We start from the raw sequence: 18,738 nt of genomic DNA, 5'->3' as shown, positions 1-18,738 counted from the left end.
GGGGGCTTTTGGGCCGTTTCCTGTGGGCTTCTCCTTGTGCGGGTCACCGGCTCTCGCCGCCGCCGTCAACAGGACACGCCCGCGCAATCAAGGGGGAGAGCGAGCACACTATGCTGCGGGCGGCGGCGTCGAGGTGCGCCCGCGGCGCCATCCGGCGGCTCTCATCGGCGGCATCCCCGGCTGCTGTCGCCGCGGGCGCTCGGCGCCAGCCTCCTCTGGACGAGGGGGACTGGTCCTACCACCGGGAGTGGTGGGGCGAGGACGAGGGCCCCGGCGAGGGGGCGCACACCGTCTTCCGCCGCCACTCCGAGCACGGCAACGGCGTCGTCTCCGTCTCCGCGTACCCCGCATCCCGCCCGGTAAACCTCGCCTCTGTTTTCCGGCTTGATCTGCTTCCTTGCTGGGGCCGGAGAAAGGAAAGGATTGAAAAACTTATGAAGCGGGGACAGGAACTCGTTAGCGAGACAGTACAGCCTCCGTTCCTCAAATGTTTGCAACTTAGGCCTCAGATTTCTCTGTAGAGATCGGGCTTTTGCAATCGTGCTGTTTTCAGTCAAAAGCTTGCTGTTTTGGTGTAGTTCCAGTTTCGGGCAAAGCGTTTAGGTCAATGGCAACACTTGTTCTCCTAATCTAGATGTGCCTATGGAGTATGGTCTATTCAGCAATCACTGTGGAAGCTCTACCGTTAATAAAGTTCTAGCTTGTTAGCCATGATTTAGCTTTTTATGATGAATTGATGATATCTGTTTTGCATTCATGTTGAGACTAACTGTTGTGCGGTTCAGGCCAGTGACGAGTGGACAGTAACAGAGAGATGGCTTCAAGAAAGGAACGCAAGAATATACCCAAATTCATTTGGTGCCAACCAGTTTAAGATACTAGGTTACCAGTGGCGAGTAATGCGGTTCAATGATCATACGCGGCAAAGTGTTGCCAAAGTAATGGCCTGCTACAGGTCTTCGGGTGACACGGGGATGTACTTGATGCAGCAACCACATTGTTTGGCTGTTCCTTGTGAGTTCACTTCAATCTTTTGATGAAATCTTGATGACCATAATAGGTCAGTGTTAGGTTTTACTTCACGGTATCATTTATATCTGTTAATCCACAACACAGAAAAATCCATTCATATGCACAACACAAATACACAGTGTACACATACTTCGTGGTAGTCAAATGATATCAGTAAAATGATTCCCCTGATTATTTATTTGCTACAAGATTGCAAGTGCAAGTTACTTAGATGTCATTATCATCATAATATGGTTGCCTGCACATGCATCAAAGTCTTCAATGATAAAGTAAAGCAATTGGGTTGACTTCTGCATTTTATCTTTTGCTTCCGTACCATATTACACATCTGACAGAAGGTATTTACAGATGTTAAGAGTATGGTATCAGCAGGGTTGACAGCACTACCTTGTTGTTCTTATGATCTCCATCAAGCAGTTTCTGGACAGAACAATATGAAAATTCTTTGTATTGGCCATGGTGGTGGCAGCTTACCATTGGTTTTGGCTAGCAAATTCAGAGGTAAATATAGTCACTAGCCTCAAGAATGCTCATTCCCTAGCTAGTACACCACATATGGAAATTTCAGTTTTCCGATACTTTGCTTCCTGCAGTCTGTAGTCAAGCTACACCTAACTTGTTTAACTGCAAAATTGCCAACTTCTATTAGTTCATAAAAAGCGTATTCCTTTCACAAAACTGCTTGAATTCAGATTGTTGATACTCAGTGGTTTTGTCCTGCCAGATTTTCTTAATTTGCTGGAGTCTAAACTTCAAATTCTGTAGCTTTGCACTTGATACATATGTTTGATCATATATCGACTCTTTCAGGTGCTGTTGTTCATATTGTGGAAATTGATCCAGTTGTTGCTTCAGCTTCAATTGATTCTATGGGTTTCCCCTCATTACCTGTGAAAGGGTTACCACCGGAGCCCACGAAGCCTGCCAATGGCAATGAGCTGTTGTGGGGAGGCATCCATGACCGGCTTTTCCTCCATATCGCGGACGCTGAAGATTTCGTCGCAAACGACAGCAATGTATACGATTTGGTCTTCATCGATGCGTATGACGGCGACGACATATTTCCTCGCAAGCTCTGGGACGCAGAGGGAACATTCCTCAAGAACCTTGAGATGAAAGTCCACCCTGTCCATGGCACCGTGGTGGTGAACCTACACTCTGACTCGGAGCTATCTGTTGCTGGTGTGGAGAAAACCTCCTCTGTGGATAGCATTCTTCCGCTGGGCAAACATGTCTCCCAGGTCTGCAGGGCGTACAAGCAGCATTTCGGGCTAGCCTTCACAGCGGCCGTCCCTTGGCTCTGCAACATCACCCTCGTCGCCTGCCGTGACAGGGCCATAGCAAGCGGTGCACGGCTTGGGCTTAGCCGTAGGGACTTTGTTCTTGGCAAGCTTCTGTCGAAATCGAACATGGTCGAGCACGCGCTGGACCTGCCGTTCCCTTGTCTGCAGTACATCAAGAATGGTTTCACGCTAGTCGATTGATGAATGCACTAGTAGGATCATTATTTTCCCTTTTTTTTTCTTTTCTCTCGTCAGCGTAGCTAGCCTTCTCATTTTCTTTCTGGTGTCGTTTTTGTTTGACGATTTGTGTCAAGTAATCCTTTTGCTCCAAAGCTTGTGCGGTGCATTTGCTGCTTACACGGCATTTTGACTATGCGTGTAGTACTCATATATATTATGCCTTTTGACTTGCGGCCACGGAGTCAGGGCCGTGCACGTGGAGGTAGGCTAAACCGGAGGCCACGGTGATCGTTCAGCTGCATGTCCATGCCCACGAGGTTCTCGCGGTCACCAAGCCAATCCAACGACTCAACGAGATAAGATCTCGGCCAAGTGGCCCAAAAATCTAGCGGCTTCTCCGAAAGAAAGGCTAAGCAACTGCACACTAGCAAGGGCTGTATGCTCGTCGTTGAAAACGAGAGGTCAAGCCAGAGTCACGAGGTCAGTGAGATATGTATACATGAACTTGTACGCATGGTTGAACTTTTTTTTGTTTCTAGACCGAGCAAACGTTGCCGATCTCAATCTCGAGGGGTTTTCTTTCCTTGTAAAACCGATGAGGATTCACGTGCATGCACCAACTTGAACACGCTTTAATGCCTTACCAGCAAGTCTGAAAACAACCATGCCGACGGATTAAACTAACACGGCTCGATCCATCATGTGATACTATAAATGAAGACACGGGAGGTGAGATCTCGAGGAATTTGATGCCAAGCTATAGCTAGAGACGACGCGGAGACGGTGTGAGAGAAACGAGACGATGCTGCTGAGGAGCTCGTCGACGCCGTTCCTGCACTCCTTCCTCTCGCCGTCGTCGGCGGCGGCTGCGCCGTCCTCTCTCCAGCTGCGGCGAGCCTTCTCCGACGGCCACCTGCCTTCCCTCCACCCGTCCTCCGACGGTGGTGGTGGTAGCAAGAACAATACCACCGGCCTCCACACGGAGCTCTCCTTCTCCATCTACAACACCTTCAACAAGATGGCGCCGCCGCCGCCGCCGGTGCAGGAGCAGGAGGAGGCTGAGCAGCAGCAGGCCCCCGGGGAGCCGAAGCTGCCGCTGTTCTTGGCGAGAGGCCTCGGGATCGACCGCATCGCTTCCGGCCTGTTCACCGCCGGCGGCGGCGGCGACGGCGACGGCGGCAACGGTGGCGCTGGGAGGATGAGCGCCGTGGAGGAGGAGCACGCCGAGAAGGTGGCGGCGCTCGACGCGCAGTACAAGAGGATGATGGACGAGCAGCCGGGCGACGCGCTGTTCCTGCGCAACTACGCGCAGTTCCTGCACGAGGTATATATCTGTACTAAAAACCCATCGATCAAGCACGGCACACCTGGTATAATGCTGTGAAACACCGTGTGATCAATGGTTCTCGTAAACTCGTGGATTCATAAATTTTGATTGCTATCATCACTGGATGATCGATCAGGTGAAGGGCGACGCGAGGAGGGCGGAGGAGTACTACTCGCGCGCCATGCTGGCGGATCCCAGCGACGGCGAGATCATGTCGCAGTACGCCAAGCTGGTGTGGGAGGTGCACCGCGATCTGGACAGATCCCTCACCTACTTCCACAAGTCCGTGCAGGCCGCGCCGCACAACAGGTCGGTACTCGGTAGCCACCCGCGAGCCCCGCGGCGCTGTGAGTACATTTCGGAGTATTACACTGATCAGATGGCTTAGCGCTAACCGTGGTGGCGTGTTTTTTTTTTTTTTTGTCTTTGGTTTCTGGAATTGGCAGCAATGTCCTCGCCGCGTACGCCAGCTTCCTGTGGGAACAGGACGACGACGACAACGACGACCTCGGAGAAGGCGAGCAGGACGTGGCCGTGGCGGCGCAGCCGGGGCATGTGAGGCAGCTGGCTTCCGTGGCCGTTTGATCCGTGCGAGACGGGCTGACAACGTGCTAAATGCGCTGTGCTTTCTACTACTAAATGCGCTGGTGCTTACAAACCGAAGAATAAATAATACCGCGGTTGGAAGTTGGATGTAACTATATCATGAAGTTCTCTTTTTCCTTTCACGAATCAAAACCGATGAATGTATTTTGCATCTACCCCAAAGTTGTTTGCTTTTGCCTCGCGGTGGAATCTCAATGTTTCGCCCGGCAAAAGAAGAGTATCGCCCATTACTGGTTCTACCGCGAGGCAAAAGAAGAGTCTCGCCCATTCCTGGCTATAGGACGCCGGAGAATGGCACGGAGATGGGCGCATGCATCAGTCGTCAGCGCATGGCTTCATGCATCAAGGCAGCTAGCGAGTGAGACCTGTGCGTGCGACTAGGCGGTAGATGGACACCGGCCATGTGATTGTTCGCCGCCCAGTGCACGAGCTCGTGCCAAGTGGCACTGCTCCACGCACAAATTAGAATGAAGCAGTGAACCAACATACTATGTTAAGAGTCTAAGAGATAACATGAGATTTTATAAGCTAATGTAAAAGGTTTATCAAGCTATTTGCAAGCAGGAATCGCTCCTGCCGCTGCCGGTGTGAAACAAGACATGGCAGCAAAAGGACAATTCCTAAAACATATCACTGAGACTAGAACTTTTCAATGGTGTTCTCAACGGACACCAATTCAGCGATAACATTATGAAATCTTTCCAGGTCGATGCAGCTGAGGTTTTGTTCTGACCAAACGACGGCAAAAACCAGCAACAAAATGGTAACAGATGCCCATCCAAAAATGACTACCACCTAATATTACGCTTTGTTGTGACAAAAATATGGCCGGACCGCACCATGTCGAGATCACCAAGGGGGTACAACCATTCACCAGCAGAGCAGGTGAGAAATTTGACTTTAGCCATCGTACTGGCGTCAAACCCTTCTTTGGTACCCATTTCCCTTTGACCGAGTAGCATAATCCCCATCATACCGCCCACCCGATTGACCCCTAGAGAAGTCAGCAGGTCTTCCTCTCCCCCGTCCTGCAGAGCAAGAAACTAGAATTAACAGTCCTAGCAAAGGGGTAACACAGGAAACAGACAGACATGGCTTACTAAAAAACTCAGTTACTGGGCATATGTACATTACAGATGATTTATCATGTTTCTTTGGGAGCAAGTAAAATATTTCATACTAGTAATAACAATGTCTTGGAGGTGATGTTCTATAGCGCACTAAACAGTAGTAAAAAGATAATGTGCGTCAGAGAATGAGAAGTCCATATATACCCTCAAGAAAGATGAGGTTTCAGGAACCTCATTCAACAAATTCAGGCTTAAACATCACTAGTCAGGGCACATTCTACTATAACCCTACTTTCTTACTGCCGCTACCTCAGCATTAATACAAATGGTTGTCTAGATTATCGGTACAAAAAATAGTCTAAACAAAACAATAAAAAACTGCTTAACTATATGGATGAGAAAATCCAGATCGATACTTACTTGCTCCACCTCCCCGATAGATTTGCCTCCTCTCTTCAACATGTATTAAGCGGCCATTCAGCTCTATTGGAGATGCCTGATGTACAAATATTAATCAAAACAAGATAGCATTCAGAACTAATGTAAGATCATACAGATTAATTACCATTACAGCACACTAACCTTCATTGCTCTATGAACTCTAAACATCATGCATTAAACAAAACTGAGAAATCAAGACGTTTGTTTTAACAATGCATCTACTATATGCTTGACCATAGGCTTTGGACTATTTGCAAAACAAGCATTCGTTGGTCCACCACTCAACAGTTCTCAGCCATTAGCATAATATTACTCCTTCCGCTGTAGAATATTACAGCTCCAGAAAACTATTGTTATAGGATTCCCTTTATGCAGACACTGTAGCATGTTCTATGCATTGTTCAGATTAGCATAAAAAGATATTCTATAGAGTATAGCAGGCACGGCCTATTAAGTGTCTCAAGGCACCATTTATCTTCTCTCTTTTTTCCTCTTCTGTATTCAGGTTACTTTCATATGCTGAACTAAGAGAAACTCACCCTCAAAGCATTATGGATACCAGACATGTCTTCGTACTCAACAAAGCCAAAGAAAATTCCAGCCTCCTACACACAAATACATGAAATTAGGAAGCAAATAACAAAGAAAAAATTGGGGGGGGGGGGGGGGAGGAGAGCACAACATAGAAGGCAAGAAACCTTGCGGCTCCGTATAGCAACCCCGTCAGGTTTAATTCTTCCAAAAGCCTGGAATACCTTCTCAAGATCAAAGACTGAAGTAGATGGAGAAAGGTTCCCGATATAAACTGACAAAAACTCTTCTAAGACAAGAGAAATAATTCAGCAGTCAGGTCCACAGCAGAAAATCAGGAAAGATTATTTCCAACAGCAATTTTTGGATAAACAGTGCATACCATTTAGTGCAAACAAAAATAGACAACCAAATATATTTGACACGAGAATAAAAACTAAGTGTGCATAGTGCCTTTGTTACACAAGTTCAAAAAATCAGTCAAGGCTACAGGAAGACAGACAATAGAATACTGTACCCACAAAAGCAGTGCATACCAATTGCATATAAAAGTTAGATATATCAAGCCGAATGACTATGGACAAGACACTCACAAAACTAATAGTGTATTATCACAATTAAAAAGTAATTTGTTTAGCATGTAACAACTCTTGAAATAAGCAATAAGCAAGAATTAGCATCCATGACAACACATCAGCCCCAAAAAATACTGCGAAAGAAAATAATAATTATAAACAACCACCGAATATGCGCTCGTGTGCTAGCAACAACTATCGACGTAAGAATTTACTTAACTCATAAGCTGGCCACTAAAAAGGGCGTTGATAAAATATTTCGACTCACAAACTACCCATAAAAGGAATTTGATCTTGCATCCAGAACAGGAAGTGTCAATTACACCAATAAAGGAAAGGGTTGTTTAAATGTTGAATCAGGGTTGGCAATTGATGGTTAGGTAAAGAAATTGAGTTCCAACAATCCAAAAATGGGATTGTGTTTACATTAAAAAACAGGAAAGTGTGAATAACTACCAAAAATTAGATTAAAATTCTATTTAGAGTGCTAAAAAGGCAGAGGGTAGTTGAAATAGAGAAGGGCTAGGTGAATTTAGTCCAATATTGGTTCCTATACCTAGTAGGCTAGTAGTAATAACAAAACAATTTCAAAAAAGATCATAATAAAATGATCAGAAGCATTAGCAAAGTTGTATACAAAAGCCAAACCTTCATCCTCAGGGCCGCTAGCATCATAACGGGTGTCCAGGTTGGCTTTTTCATGCACAGGCTGCACCTGCTTAGTCATATGTCCATTCAGTTGTGACTCCACACTACTTGCCGTGGCCTTGTTGAGAGGAATGGAGTGAATAGCCTGATGGCTAGGGTGTCCTTTTGTTCGCAGCTGACAAAATTCCATTCAGTCCAAAGAGTTCAACATCAACCAAAGAAAGAAATTAGGAATTCAACTTGACTAAAAGGCAGCATATGCCTGCTTACCACTGAAGCGTATGTTTGTTTGGCTGGTTCTCCCATAGGCTCTTCCTCAGGGGTAGTTACAGAAGGATGGACAATGGGGCCAAGAGGTGCATCCTGTTTACTGTCAGTAGAACTGGGGAACGAAGGAGTAAGCTCTTCAGAAGGAGAATCATCGTCGATCACAACCCCATATTCCAAAGGATCTTGCTGCTGAACTTCATGATTTTCAGGCATAAAAGCAGGACCCCTTTCCTCAATATCAGCAGGAGCTAAAGCTTCCTTTGCCTCAAGTTCTTCAGGCATACAATCAGACGCTAAAGAATCAACCAACAATAAAAAGTAAACATTATCACTATAATCACGGTTACCATTGGAGAAATTTTCTAACAACATCAATGCAAAACACATACACACACACAACAAATATTTGGAAACAAGATAACTGAGGAGTTTATGTGGAGAAGCACACTATTCAGATGCTTCATATTATGTACTCAATGAGAATGTAGCCAGTGGATTAAACTTAGCGACAAAAAACAGAAGAATCTGGTGAACTAGTGATGAGGTTTTCTATTATCTGGACTCTAGAGAATATATCAAAGAAGACGTTTGTGGCGTGCATACCTTACTTCACAGAATATAAGAAAACTTACTTTTACAAAAGAAAACAAGCACTGAAATGGGCTTAATTTATTAACATACATTGCAAAACATTATCATGTAATAAAAAACATGGCCCAAAAAAAAGTAGGAGAAGATCATGAACATATGCAGATTGTTTAGATCTGAAATTCATTAAAGCGCCGTTGGAAAATAATACCTGTTTCAGTCATGGTATTATGAGCATCCATCTGGAGAATGTTGTCAGTGTGACTGTAATCAGCCCCTTCATAGTAATCATATTCATCACAGATAAGCTTAAAGATGTCACTGAATACATAATATCCATTATCCTGAGGAGCAAGAAGCATAGTCTGAGCAAATCTCTTGCGAACAGGGTAGTCCTTTAATTGCACTAGGCCAGTAACCAACATCTGGAGAGCCCCACCCCATGACTGCACGAAATTAGCTGTCTTAACCTCAATCTTGTGTACATTCATGGATATGATCATGTCATTGATTTCCTGCCGATGTTTGCAAGGATGATAACACAAGTTAAATTATACCATAGTGATATTTTGTAAACAGAAACAATGCAAGCAAAATAACCTACATATAGTGGATTTCATAATTTAAACCCCAGTTTTCAAGAAAGTGATCAATGAAATAAAACATAAAAGGGCATTGAGCAGTTAGGCACCAAACAGGTACAATCATCAAGCAAGGACCCTGCATAACTAATAAAATGCACAGATAATACAAAGGGACTCCATCACCCCAATCCACAATGCTCTGATCTATGGTATCCCATGTCCACAGTATTTTTTTCCCAGCTGGTGAATTAATAAACAGCCAGCTAACGCCTGGACTAAATAAACAACCTCAGAAGTTGCCACATCAATAGTACAAACCAACCCTGCCGCAAAACATGTATAGAGAAACATACTCAGACTATCAGACATACCAAAGAAAAAGAAAAAAAAACTGCTGCCGGTAAGTGGTAAGTTTTCGTAACACTAATTCTTACTGGACACAACAGCCACTGCTTGTTTGTCGTCAAAACTCAATGGCACATTTGTTCACCAACCATACACAACGATTGAAGATGAAATCTCACCATGAACCAAAAATCATCCCAATAATAAAAACATCACAGCATATTCTAATCCCAGTAAAAAAAAACATAACAGCATAGCACACATTTGGTCCAACGAACAAACATTATCTTTGCATTGAATATCTCGCGAAAAAAGAAAATCGCAAGGGCCAGCACAAAGGTGATTAATTTACTGACGCTAAGCAAGAAAATACAGCAGAGAAGAATATGCTAGCTTCGTTCCATACCTCAACAGTCTCCCCGAACGAGGATTTCATCGTCTGGCAGTCCAGCCTCACGGCGGTGCTGTAATCCGTGTAGAATTGGCACGCCAGCTCCGGGCTGTTCGCGAGCACGTTGTAGTACCCCTGCAAGAAGTAGGAGCACACCTGCGACCAACCACACACCAAACACCGCGGCCTCCCACGAATCAGACCCAAAACCCCACCCAGAGACCTAGAAGGGGGGGCGCGCTCACCTCGAAGGCGTAGGGGTGGCTGGCGATCTGCTGCTGCACGCGGTCCAGCTCCCTCATCCCGGTGGGCATCTCCATGTGGTACCGCCCCCCCATGCCGCGCATCCCCCCCCCCCCCCCACACACACACACAAAAAAAAAACCCTAGCGAGAGAACTCCGCGTCAGGGACGACAGCCGCCACCAACAGCAACCGCGCCTCCTCCTCCTCCTCCCGCAACGGCTGGAGAGAGAGGGACGGCGAAGGAGACGGCTAGGGTTCGTGGCTCGCCGCCGCCGCCGCTCCTCGCGCCGGGGGGGGCGGAGGCGAATGCGGGATGGGGATTCGTGGGGGCGGAGGAGGATCGGGGGAGGGAGAAGGGGGAAGGTTTTAAAATGGCTCTTCTTCCTCTCACTGCGCTGGCCTCGCCTCCCTTGGCCAGCTTTTGCTGCCTTCCTTTTTTTCCTCTTTTTCGCGTCTCCATTCGGTCGTGGCACATGAGACGCGCGGCGGTACGGTCTCGTCTCGTACTCTGTCGATGGCGGGTGGGGCTCCTGAGGGCGACGCGGGCGGGGGGACCCGCTCGTCAGTGGGTTGTGGTAGCAGACAGCGCGGTTTTCTTTTGTGTGTGTGTGGGGTCGCGGACTCGCGGTGGGATGTGGCAGTCGACGTCGCGGGAGTCGCGCCAGGTGCCCACCTCACCTCGCGTCGGTCGATCCGTACGTGCGGCGGGGTAGTTTTTCGGTGGATCGATGCGGGGGCGTGGGCTGCTACGTGGGTGAAGATTTGATTTGGCCCGGTCCACGGTTAATATGGGTAAGGTGTCTAACCCAGGATTAGCTGGGGGAACACCCTCTACTCTCAGGCATATTTCTCTCTCCCTTATCACACCATTCCTCTGCCGTCCATCCCGACAGCCCACCGCCCCTTCTCTTCGTAACCACATCTTAAACACCTACCCCAACCTTAATCCTGCAATCTAACCACTCGACAAACCCGTAGAAGTCCTAGAGATTCGTTGGAGATGGAGATAAAACATTAATCACAAAACAAATAATGATATTATAAAAAACCCCTTGTTTTTTTTCTCGAAATGTGATGTATAGCATTTTCTAACTAGCCAACCCTACAACCTGCTGATGTACTTCCTCCATCCAAAAAAAGCCAACCCAAAAAAATAAGACATTCGTTGTACTATGTAATGTCTTTATCGGTGTCTAGGTTGGCTTTTTTTTTGGACGGAGGGAGCAGATTGTTGGCGGCTTGGCGCCGAACCCAAAAGACTCTAGTTAGTTTGCTAGGGCGCATCAAGACACTAACACATTAAATTGCAAGCTATAACTATTTCTGACATGACAGCGTCGCACTACCCATAAGGGGTGAGAGCTTCGAGAGAGGCCCATAACCGCATACCCCTAGGGCCACGCTATGCTCAACGTTTGTTGAAGACATTGCAATCTTGAGGGCACAATTTCGACACTAGTCAATGCAAAACCAAGTCGAGAATACGCGCCACAGATAGAACATAGGTTCCCATAAAGTGGAGCATGTCAATGGCAAAGTCATACAGACATATGGTAGACGATGGCCACAAAATCTCTTTTCGAATAAGAGATCCAACTCAAGAGGGTGCGAAAAAAAAATCATGTCAAATAGGGTGTCATGTAAAAAACAATATCGAATGTTTGCACTTACTCGATCTTGGCTATGGAAACTTCATTGAAAACGCCCCAAACCAGGAATACTTTTCTATCCTTACGGCTACGAGCACCTCCAAAATTGCTCCGACATATATTGATCTTGGCAAAGTTACTGTAACGCCTTACTTTCGACCACTAAAAAATTAGCCATAAATACGAGGATATGTGCCAAGTATATAACTTAACATGTTTCATCACTAACTACCTAAGCTATACTTAGTGCTGGTGTTACAAAATTTGAAGTAAATTTCACTTAACTCTAGATATCGTGGTCTAAGTTGCAGAAAACGATACGGGTTTGGATGATTGTTATCCAAAACTGGCCGATCCAAGTCCACGAGGTGCAAAGCGTAAAATTATGCTCGTGCAGGGTCTTGCGTGCAACATGGTCTCCGGCTCTCCGCCCCTCAGCCCTACGCGATCTGGGCCACGGAAGCTCCATCGAACGGCCCAGGCTTACCCAAGAATAACGATCCAACTTGGGGAGGGAGGGCCGTTTCAGCTCGGGCTTTTTTTTCGTCGAGCCACAACGGGTTGACCCGTTAGCCATTAGGCCCAAAAAGGCCCATGTAGGAAACAAGTCCAAAACCAAAACCCTCGCCTCTTCTTCCCCCTCCTGCTGCCGCCCACACCGCCACCGCCTCCCCCCAACCCGCCGCTTCCGTCTCCGATGGCCGCAGCGCCGCCGCCGCCACCGCCTCCGCAGCTGCAGTCCTCGGATCCCTCCACTCCGCCTCAGGAGACCAGCCAGGTACGCAAGGGAAAGAAGAGTCGTGGCGCGAAGAAACCTAGGAGAGCCGCCGCTGCCGCCGCCGCCTCGACCTCCTCGGCCGGCACGATGGTCGAGGACCCCTTCCTCGTACTCGCCGGAGGCAAGGAAGGAGGTAAGGGTTTGAATTTATCGTGTATTGGATCCTTGGTTCAGTTAATGCGTTTGGTCTCTGACGAGGAGGTGTTTGGTTGATTGGGCGGTAGGGTTCCTGGAGCTTGAGGAGATCGACGAGGCGGACTTCGGAATCTTTGGCGGTGCCGTGGAGGATCTAGGAGAAATTGACAGGAAGGCAGGAAAGGATCAGAAGAAGAAGAAGAGGAAGAAGCGGAAGCGAGGTGACGATGACTATGCTTTACCTGGTGATGGTGATTTGGTAGTTGAATGTGAGGAGGAGGGAGAGAAGGGTGAGAAGAGGGTGAAAAAGAAGAGGAGGAGCAGGAAGAAGAGAAAGGTGAAGGAAATGGAGGAAAAAATGGAGAGCAAGGAAGATGTCTCCGATGACAATGTGGAAGGTGCTAATTGCTTTCACTTAAAGGCTTTTAGGAGCATTTTATCTGGTATCTCACGTACTGAAGTTTCAGCATTTCTTCTGTCTGGGTTTGTAGCAGTCATTGTTACTAAATTTGTCGGATCAGCATTGCGAGTCTACTTAATACTGTTGTGTGCTCACAGATATGCAAGATGGCAATGACATGGAACAAGATAACAATGATGGGCTGATTTTGGGAGAGGATGAAGTCTATGCATGGCGAGAGCTTAGACTGCACCCTCTTCTTATTACAGCGGTGCGCAGGCTTGGATTCAAAGAACCAACACCAATACAAAAGGCTTGCTTTCCTGCAGCGGCTCATCAAGGCAAGGTTCGTCAAGTGCTAACTTGTAGGCCATTGGCCAAGCTTTTATATGGGAAAATGATGAACTTCTATTTCATTATTCACCTGCTTATGCACCATTTGTTGCTTTGGTTATTAACTTGATAGCCTACTTTATTTAGTCGAAGTTAGACATTTCTTCTTATGATTCCACATTTAAAAGTCGCCTAACATATACCTGGATAAAGTGCCATAAACTAATCATGCCAGCTTGGACCCCTCTCAGTTCAGTGGAAATAAGAGAATATGCAACTGAGATAACTTTTTATACTATTTATTGTTGTTCCATGCCTTTGGTCTTCTAACTGTGGTGATGTTTATGTTGTAACAGGATGTTATTGGTGCAGCAGAGACAGGTTCTGGTAAAACACTTGCTTTTGGCCTCCCTATCTTGCAGCGCCTTCTTGAAGAACAAGAGAAGGCCATGAGATTGTCTCGGGAGGATGAGAGTACACAAGATGAAAATTCTAGAGAAAGTCCACTTCGTGCTCTTATTTTAACACCCACCAGGGAGCTTGCCAAGCAGGTATTAACACTGGAATTTGCATTTAGCCTTGTAACAAAAAGAGGATGACATTAACACTGGACTTTGCATTTTTACCCCTAGAATATATTTTGTGCAAGGTGCCACCTAATTTTCCTACTTTTATATGTAATGTAGTGTGCCATTGCTTATGTCACTGCTATTATTTGCAGGTCTGCGATCATCTAAAAGAAGCAGCCAAGTTCTTAAGAATCCAAGTTGTTCCCATTGTTGGTGGTCTATCCATGGAAAAGCAAGAACGGCTTCTGAAAAGGAAACCTGAGATTGTTGTTGGAACCCCAGGAAGATTGTGGGAGCTTATGTCAACAGGCAACCAACACCTAATTAAGGTTGGTATGAATGCCTGAAAGTGCATATATTAATGTTATGGGCATGCAACTCTGAATGCTGACAATTCAATAATTCAATGTATCATGAGCATATAATATATATACCTGTGAAAATGTCACATGCAGAATAACAAAATAAATGAAATTATGTAGGGTAAGTTCATCTGAACTTGGATCTTTCTGCATGAGTGATTGAATTGAGTTAAATATTTTGTGATGTTTTCTTGTGAGAGCAAATGGCACATAACAAATACTTTAGGTGATAGGGATCCTACTAAGGCATTTGAAGCCATGTTGAATCCAATTTATTTTTTAGGCGAACTTTTTTCAGTACTTATTATTTTCTTGCATAAGGTTTTCCACCCTTGACCACCAGGATTCCTATCCATGCTCATCATTTCTTGTGCCTTTCGTTTGCCTTGTTAGTTCATAGCAAAGCCCCACTTTTGTAAGAAAGATAGAAGTAGAACATACACTTCTATTATACAAATAAAATTTATTATAACCTTCTTCTCATTGTGGTTTTTATTTTCTGATAATTTTATGCTGAAGATATAGTGTTAATTGTAACATTGCTTGTTTCTGTACCCAGTTACATTCATTATCATTCTTCGTGTTGGACGAGGCTGATAGAATGATAGAGCGAGGCCATTTCCATGAACTGCAATCTATCATTGAGATGTTACCAGTGACTAACGGTTCTGATGAACAAACTGTTGGGACCACGCCAAGTTGCGAAACTGTGCCTATATTGCAAATAAAGAAGAGACAGACATTTGTATTCTCAGCAACACTTGCTCTCTCAGCTAATTTTCGGAAAAAGTTGAAGCGAGGCCTAGTTACTGCAAAAGCGTCTGCATCTACTGATTTGAGTTCTATTGAAGCACTTTCGAAGCAGGCCCGTATGAAACCTAACGCAGAAATAGTTGATCTGACGAAGGCTTCTATCTTACCTGAGAAACTTGAAGAGTCTTTTATTGAGTATGTATTTTCTGCTTTTAGATTTTTTGGGGTTTTTAACTGTCGTTTTTCTAGCTTTTACTTTTCCATGGAAAAATTAAATTGTCACATTATTTTTTTGTTTGATTTACAGGTGTAGTGATGATGATAAGGATGCCTACCTGTATTATATATTGAGTGTCCATGGACAAGGCCGCACAATAATATTTTGTACATCAATAGCTGCATTACGTCACCTTTCATCTATATTACGAGTTCTTGGAATTAATGTCCTGACAAATCATGCTCAAATGCAACAAAGGGCTCGCATGAAGGTAATTCTTCCATAAGGTTTATCTTCAAATGTATGCAAGCTGATGGAATTTCCATTCAGTTTGCTTAACATCTTATTGATTTAAAAACAGTATCATTTTGTATTCCCCCCATTATGTGAGCCCAGGTCCTTTTTGGATATTGGATCAGGGATTGGGTTGGTAGGGTGTGTTTCTCAATCCCCCAATCCAGGCCATAAATGAGGTCTAACCCTATATGATTCATATCCCACTCTTATTCCTAAGACAAAACACTCCCATATGGTTATTAGGGTAGAATTCAGTCTTGTTGCTTTGTTCTTATGGAACGTACATTTGACACTATACATGGATTCACGCATATTTTCAATCAATCTCCTTTTCTTGTACCTGTCGAAAATGGAAACACAGTTAAAACTACTTTTCATGCTATTATTATTTAGTTATACCTTTTTAAAGTGGAAAATTTGTGTTATTTTTGTGTCTTTAGGCTGTGGATCGTTTCCGTGAAAGTGAAAATTCAATTTTGGTTGCAACTGATGGTTTTGCAAGGGGCATGGATTTTGATGATGTCCGAACTGTGATTCATTATCAATTGCCACACTCAACTGATGTAGGTATTTTTGTTTATTTCTTCAACCTAAACGATCCCTATGCTGCGAGCTCACCAACTTGAGTTTTTTTTTACATTCTATTGCTTCTTAGGTTTACATCCACAGAAGTGGAAGGACAGCGCGGAAATCAATGGCAGGTTGCAGCATTGCATTAATCTCTCCTGCAGACAAGGCCAAGTTTTACTCACTTTGCAAGTCACTGTCAAAGGTAATTTCCTTACATAGTGCTTTAACCTAGAGCTTTCTTGAATTATTATTTTTTGCATACTGTTTTTTTTTTTGTAGTAATGCAAAACTTTTCTTCACGATATTCAATTGCATACTTGAGTTACCATGTAGGAGTAATGAAAGAATGCAGTCCTAAAGTTAGTCTGCTTTGTAATGATTGGCAGACCCAAGGCCCTGCAACCCCTTGCAGACACTGGGTCTCGTCAGTGGGCCACAACATTGTAGGTGGCCTGCACTTACTATTGTCCGTCGTCCGACGATGCCTATGATCGTCCACTCATATATTCACCCAAGGCTCTAAAACGATCCTAGGTCCACCATATGTAGCTGTTGTGCTTCATATGTTGCTTTCATTCATCGTCTGCATAAACCCTGCATTGAAATGTTGAACGATCTCATGGCTGGACCTAATTGATGTTTGTGGTCACTATGTTCATTTTGTTTCATACCATCTAGATCCTTTTATTTTTCTCCTAGTTGCCACTAGTGCACTTTTAACCCTCACTGAGCTTGGTTCTTTCTCAACTTATGTCAATGTATGTTACCTTCTTTCTTTAACTAAAATATCTAGTAACGCTTTGTAATCCTTGATTGACATTGACAGGAGAACCTCCAGCAGTTTCCTGTTGACCATGCTTACATGCCTGCAGTAATGAATAGGCTCACCCTTGCTCGGCAGATTGACAAGATTACACGTAAAAATTCCCAGGCAAGGCCCCTCTGGTTTGCTGTATTTCTTGCCTCATTTAAAAATCGTTCTGATATGTGTTAATTAATCATTGATATCTTGTTAGTGTAGGCTATAACTTGCATCTGCATGCTTTTCAGGAAAATGCCAACAAATCATGGCTTCAGAGGAATGCTGAGTCCATGGGATTATTATTGGAGACAAGTGACAGTGAGGAGGAACGTGTACAGGGGCATAAGCAAAGGAAAGCAACTTCTGCGAACCTCCAGAAGCTTCAACAGGTTTGAATGATTTACAATATTATAGCAGGGTCGGTTATATAATTAGTGTAGTTTTTGGGAAAACCAAGTTGTTATGAGGTATTCATAGTTTGTCCTATATTTCAACATATTTTTCTGTGAATTGATGTAGGATTTGAGTGAGCTCTTGCAACGCCCCTTGCAGCCTAAGACTTTTTCGCGGCGCTATTTAGCTGGGGTTAGTTTACTGGCACAGCTCTTGTTTCTGGAACTGCTATAGTATCTTATATCAACTTATCTGACTTGAATCACTAAAACAATTATTCAGGCTGGTGTTTCACCGTTACTTCAAAAGCAACTGGAAGAGTTGTCCAAAAGGAATGTTAAGGGCAGTGCTAGTGTAAATGCAAATAAAGGATCCCGATTTGTTGTTATTGGTCAGGATCAAATAGAACCCTTGCAAGCTCTTCAGAATTCTGGGCAAGAGGTTTGTGCAAATGAGATTTTTCTACAAGATTATTTATTTCTGTTCAGGGCCAGCATCATTTTTGGGATTTATGGTATGGTATATTTTGGTGTTGCTTATCTATTTAGTGATTTTGTATTTTTCCAGGTGTGTGTGAGCATTGACAAGCAAAGAGAAAAGCGAAGGCTTGCTGAAAATTGGAGGCGAAAGAAGCAAAAAGAGAAGAAAAGTAAGCTTTCTTCTACCCCTCTTCTTTAGGAAGCAGGCAAACTACCTGATGAGTGATGAATATGCATCTTTAGGAAGCTTACTCTAAATAGAGGTTGAACAGCAAAAATCTTTGTATGTCCGTACGGTTTGGCTTGCATGTAATACTGCAGATTGTAGCACCTTAGTAGACATGTTAAATAGATGTCCGCTGTCTGTCAGCATTATCTATTAATTTCTTCTGATCTTTCTTCTTCTATAGGTACACGAGAGCAAAAGAGAAAGGAGAAGAGGATAGCTAAAGAAAGGGACTAAATGACAACGTTGTCCAACTACTCATCATTGTAGGCACTACATTGTTACTGTTGGGAAACAAGTTTTGGGGGTGTTGGATATCATTTTTGCAATTGAAGATAGGGTTATAATCAACTGTACCAGCATCATATCTGAGCATCAACTGTGGCATGCATGATACCCACCAGTTTATTGATCTGATGGTTGCTGGATGCATGAAATATTTTCTTCAACCACATACACCTGATTGATTGAATCTTACCAAAGACGTAGAAAACTTCGTTTGTGATCATCACTAAGGGCCTGTTTAGTTCCCTAAAAGTTTTTCCCAAAAACATCATATCGTATCTTTGGATACCTGTATGGAGCATTAAATATAAGATTAAAAGAAAAACTAATTACACAGTTAGGGGGGAAATCGTGAGACGAATCTTTTAAGTCTA

The 18,738-nt window shown here is 44.4% G+C and overlaps 4 protein-coding genes across 6 annotated transcripts; 3 read left to right on the top strand and 1 right to left on the bottom strand.

Annotated features, from left to right (window-relative positions):
* The first annotated feature begins 101 nt into the window (after positions 1 to 101).
* LOC4336373 (uncharacterized) lies at positions 102 to 2,647 on the top strand. The gene is made up of 4 exons (XM_015780191.3): positions 102 to 359; positions 786 to 1,014; positions 1,381 to 1,533; positions 1,843 to 2,647. The coding sequence occupies exons 1-4, from the start codon at positions 111 to 113 to the stop codon at positions 2,514 to 2,516; spliced, it is 1,305 nt and encodes a 434-aa protein (XP_015635677.1). The 5' UTR covers positions 102 to 110; the 3' UTR covers positions 2,517 to 2,647.
* Positions 2,648 to 3,234: 587 nt separating this feature from the next.
* LOC4336372 (uncharacterized) lies at positions 3,235 to 4,583 on the top strand. The gene is made up of 3 exons (XM_015780192.3): positions 3,235 to 3,819; positions 3,959 to 4,131; positions 4,269 to 4,583. Exons 1-3 carry the CDS (start codon positions 3,298 to 3,300, stop codon positions 4,405 to 4,407), a joined length of 834 nt encoding a protein of 277 aa, XP_015635678.1. The 5' UTR covers positions 3,235 to 3,297; the 3' UTR covers positions 4,408 to 4,583.
* A 338-nt stretch (positions 4,584 to 4,921) lies between these two features.
* On the bottom strand, positions 4,922 to 10,513 carry LOC4336371 (putative G3BP-like protein). Of its 2 annotated transcripts, none has more exon segments than NM_001419648.1 (9): positions 4,922 to 5,456; positions 5,919 to 5,994; positions 6,479 to 6,544; positions 6,638 to 6,759; positions 7,694 to 7,868; positions 7,964 to 8,256; positions 8,763 to 9,066; positions 9,887 to 10,027; positions 10,117 to 10,513. In NM_001419648.1, coding segments are annotated over 9 exon segments (1,389 nt in total). In that variant the 5' UTR covers positions 10,219 to 10,513; the 3' UTR covers positions 4,922 to 5,346.
* A 1,892-nt stretch (positions 10,514 to 12,405) lies between these two features.
* On the top strand, positions 12,406 to 18,531 carry LOC4336370 (DEAD-box ATP-dependent RNA helicase 13). Of its 2 annotated transcripts, none has more exons than XM_015780188.3 (15): positions 12,406 to 12,676; positions 12,768 to 13,121; positions 13,237 to 13,424; positions 13,768 to 13,962; positions 14,133 to 14,309; positions 14,902 to 15,290; positions 15,403 to 15,583; positions 16,050 to 16,172; positions 16,265 to 16,381; positions 17,006 to 17,110; positions 17,230 to 17,370; positions 17,501 to 17,566; positions 17,657 to 17,815; positions 17,942 to 18,023; positions 18,264 to 18,531. In XM_015780188.3, exons 1-15 carry the CDS (start codon positions 12,463 to 12,465, stop codon positions 18,314 to 18,316), a joined length of 2,544 nt encoding a protein of 847 aa, XP_015635674.1. In that variant the 5' UTR covers positions 12,406 to 12,462; the 3' UTR covers positions 18,317 to 18,531. The 2 variants fall into 2 exon arrangements, with proteins under 2 accessions (XP_015635674.1, NP_001406576.1); NM_001419647.1 differs by having other exon boundaries at positions 12,411 to 12,676; positions 12,768 to 13,076; positions 18,264 to 18,516.
* Positions 18,532 to 18,738: the final 207 nt, after the last annotated feature.

Source organism: Oryza sativa, chromosome 4 (genome assembly GCF_034140825.1).
Source record: "Oryza sativa Japonica Group chromosome 4, ASM3414082v1".
Classification (NCBI taxonomy): domain Eukaryota; kingdom Viridiplantae; phylum Streptophyta; class Magnoliopsida; order Poales; family Poaceae; genus Oryza; species Oryza sativa.
Note: the sequence above shows the minus strand (reverse complement) of the source record. Positions and strands in the feature narration are given on the sequence as shown.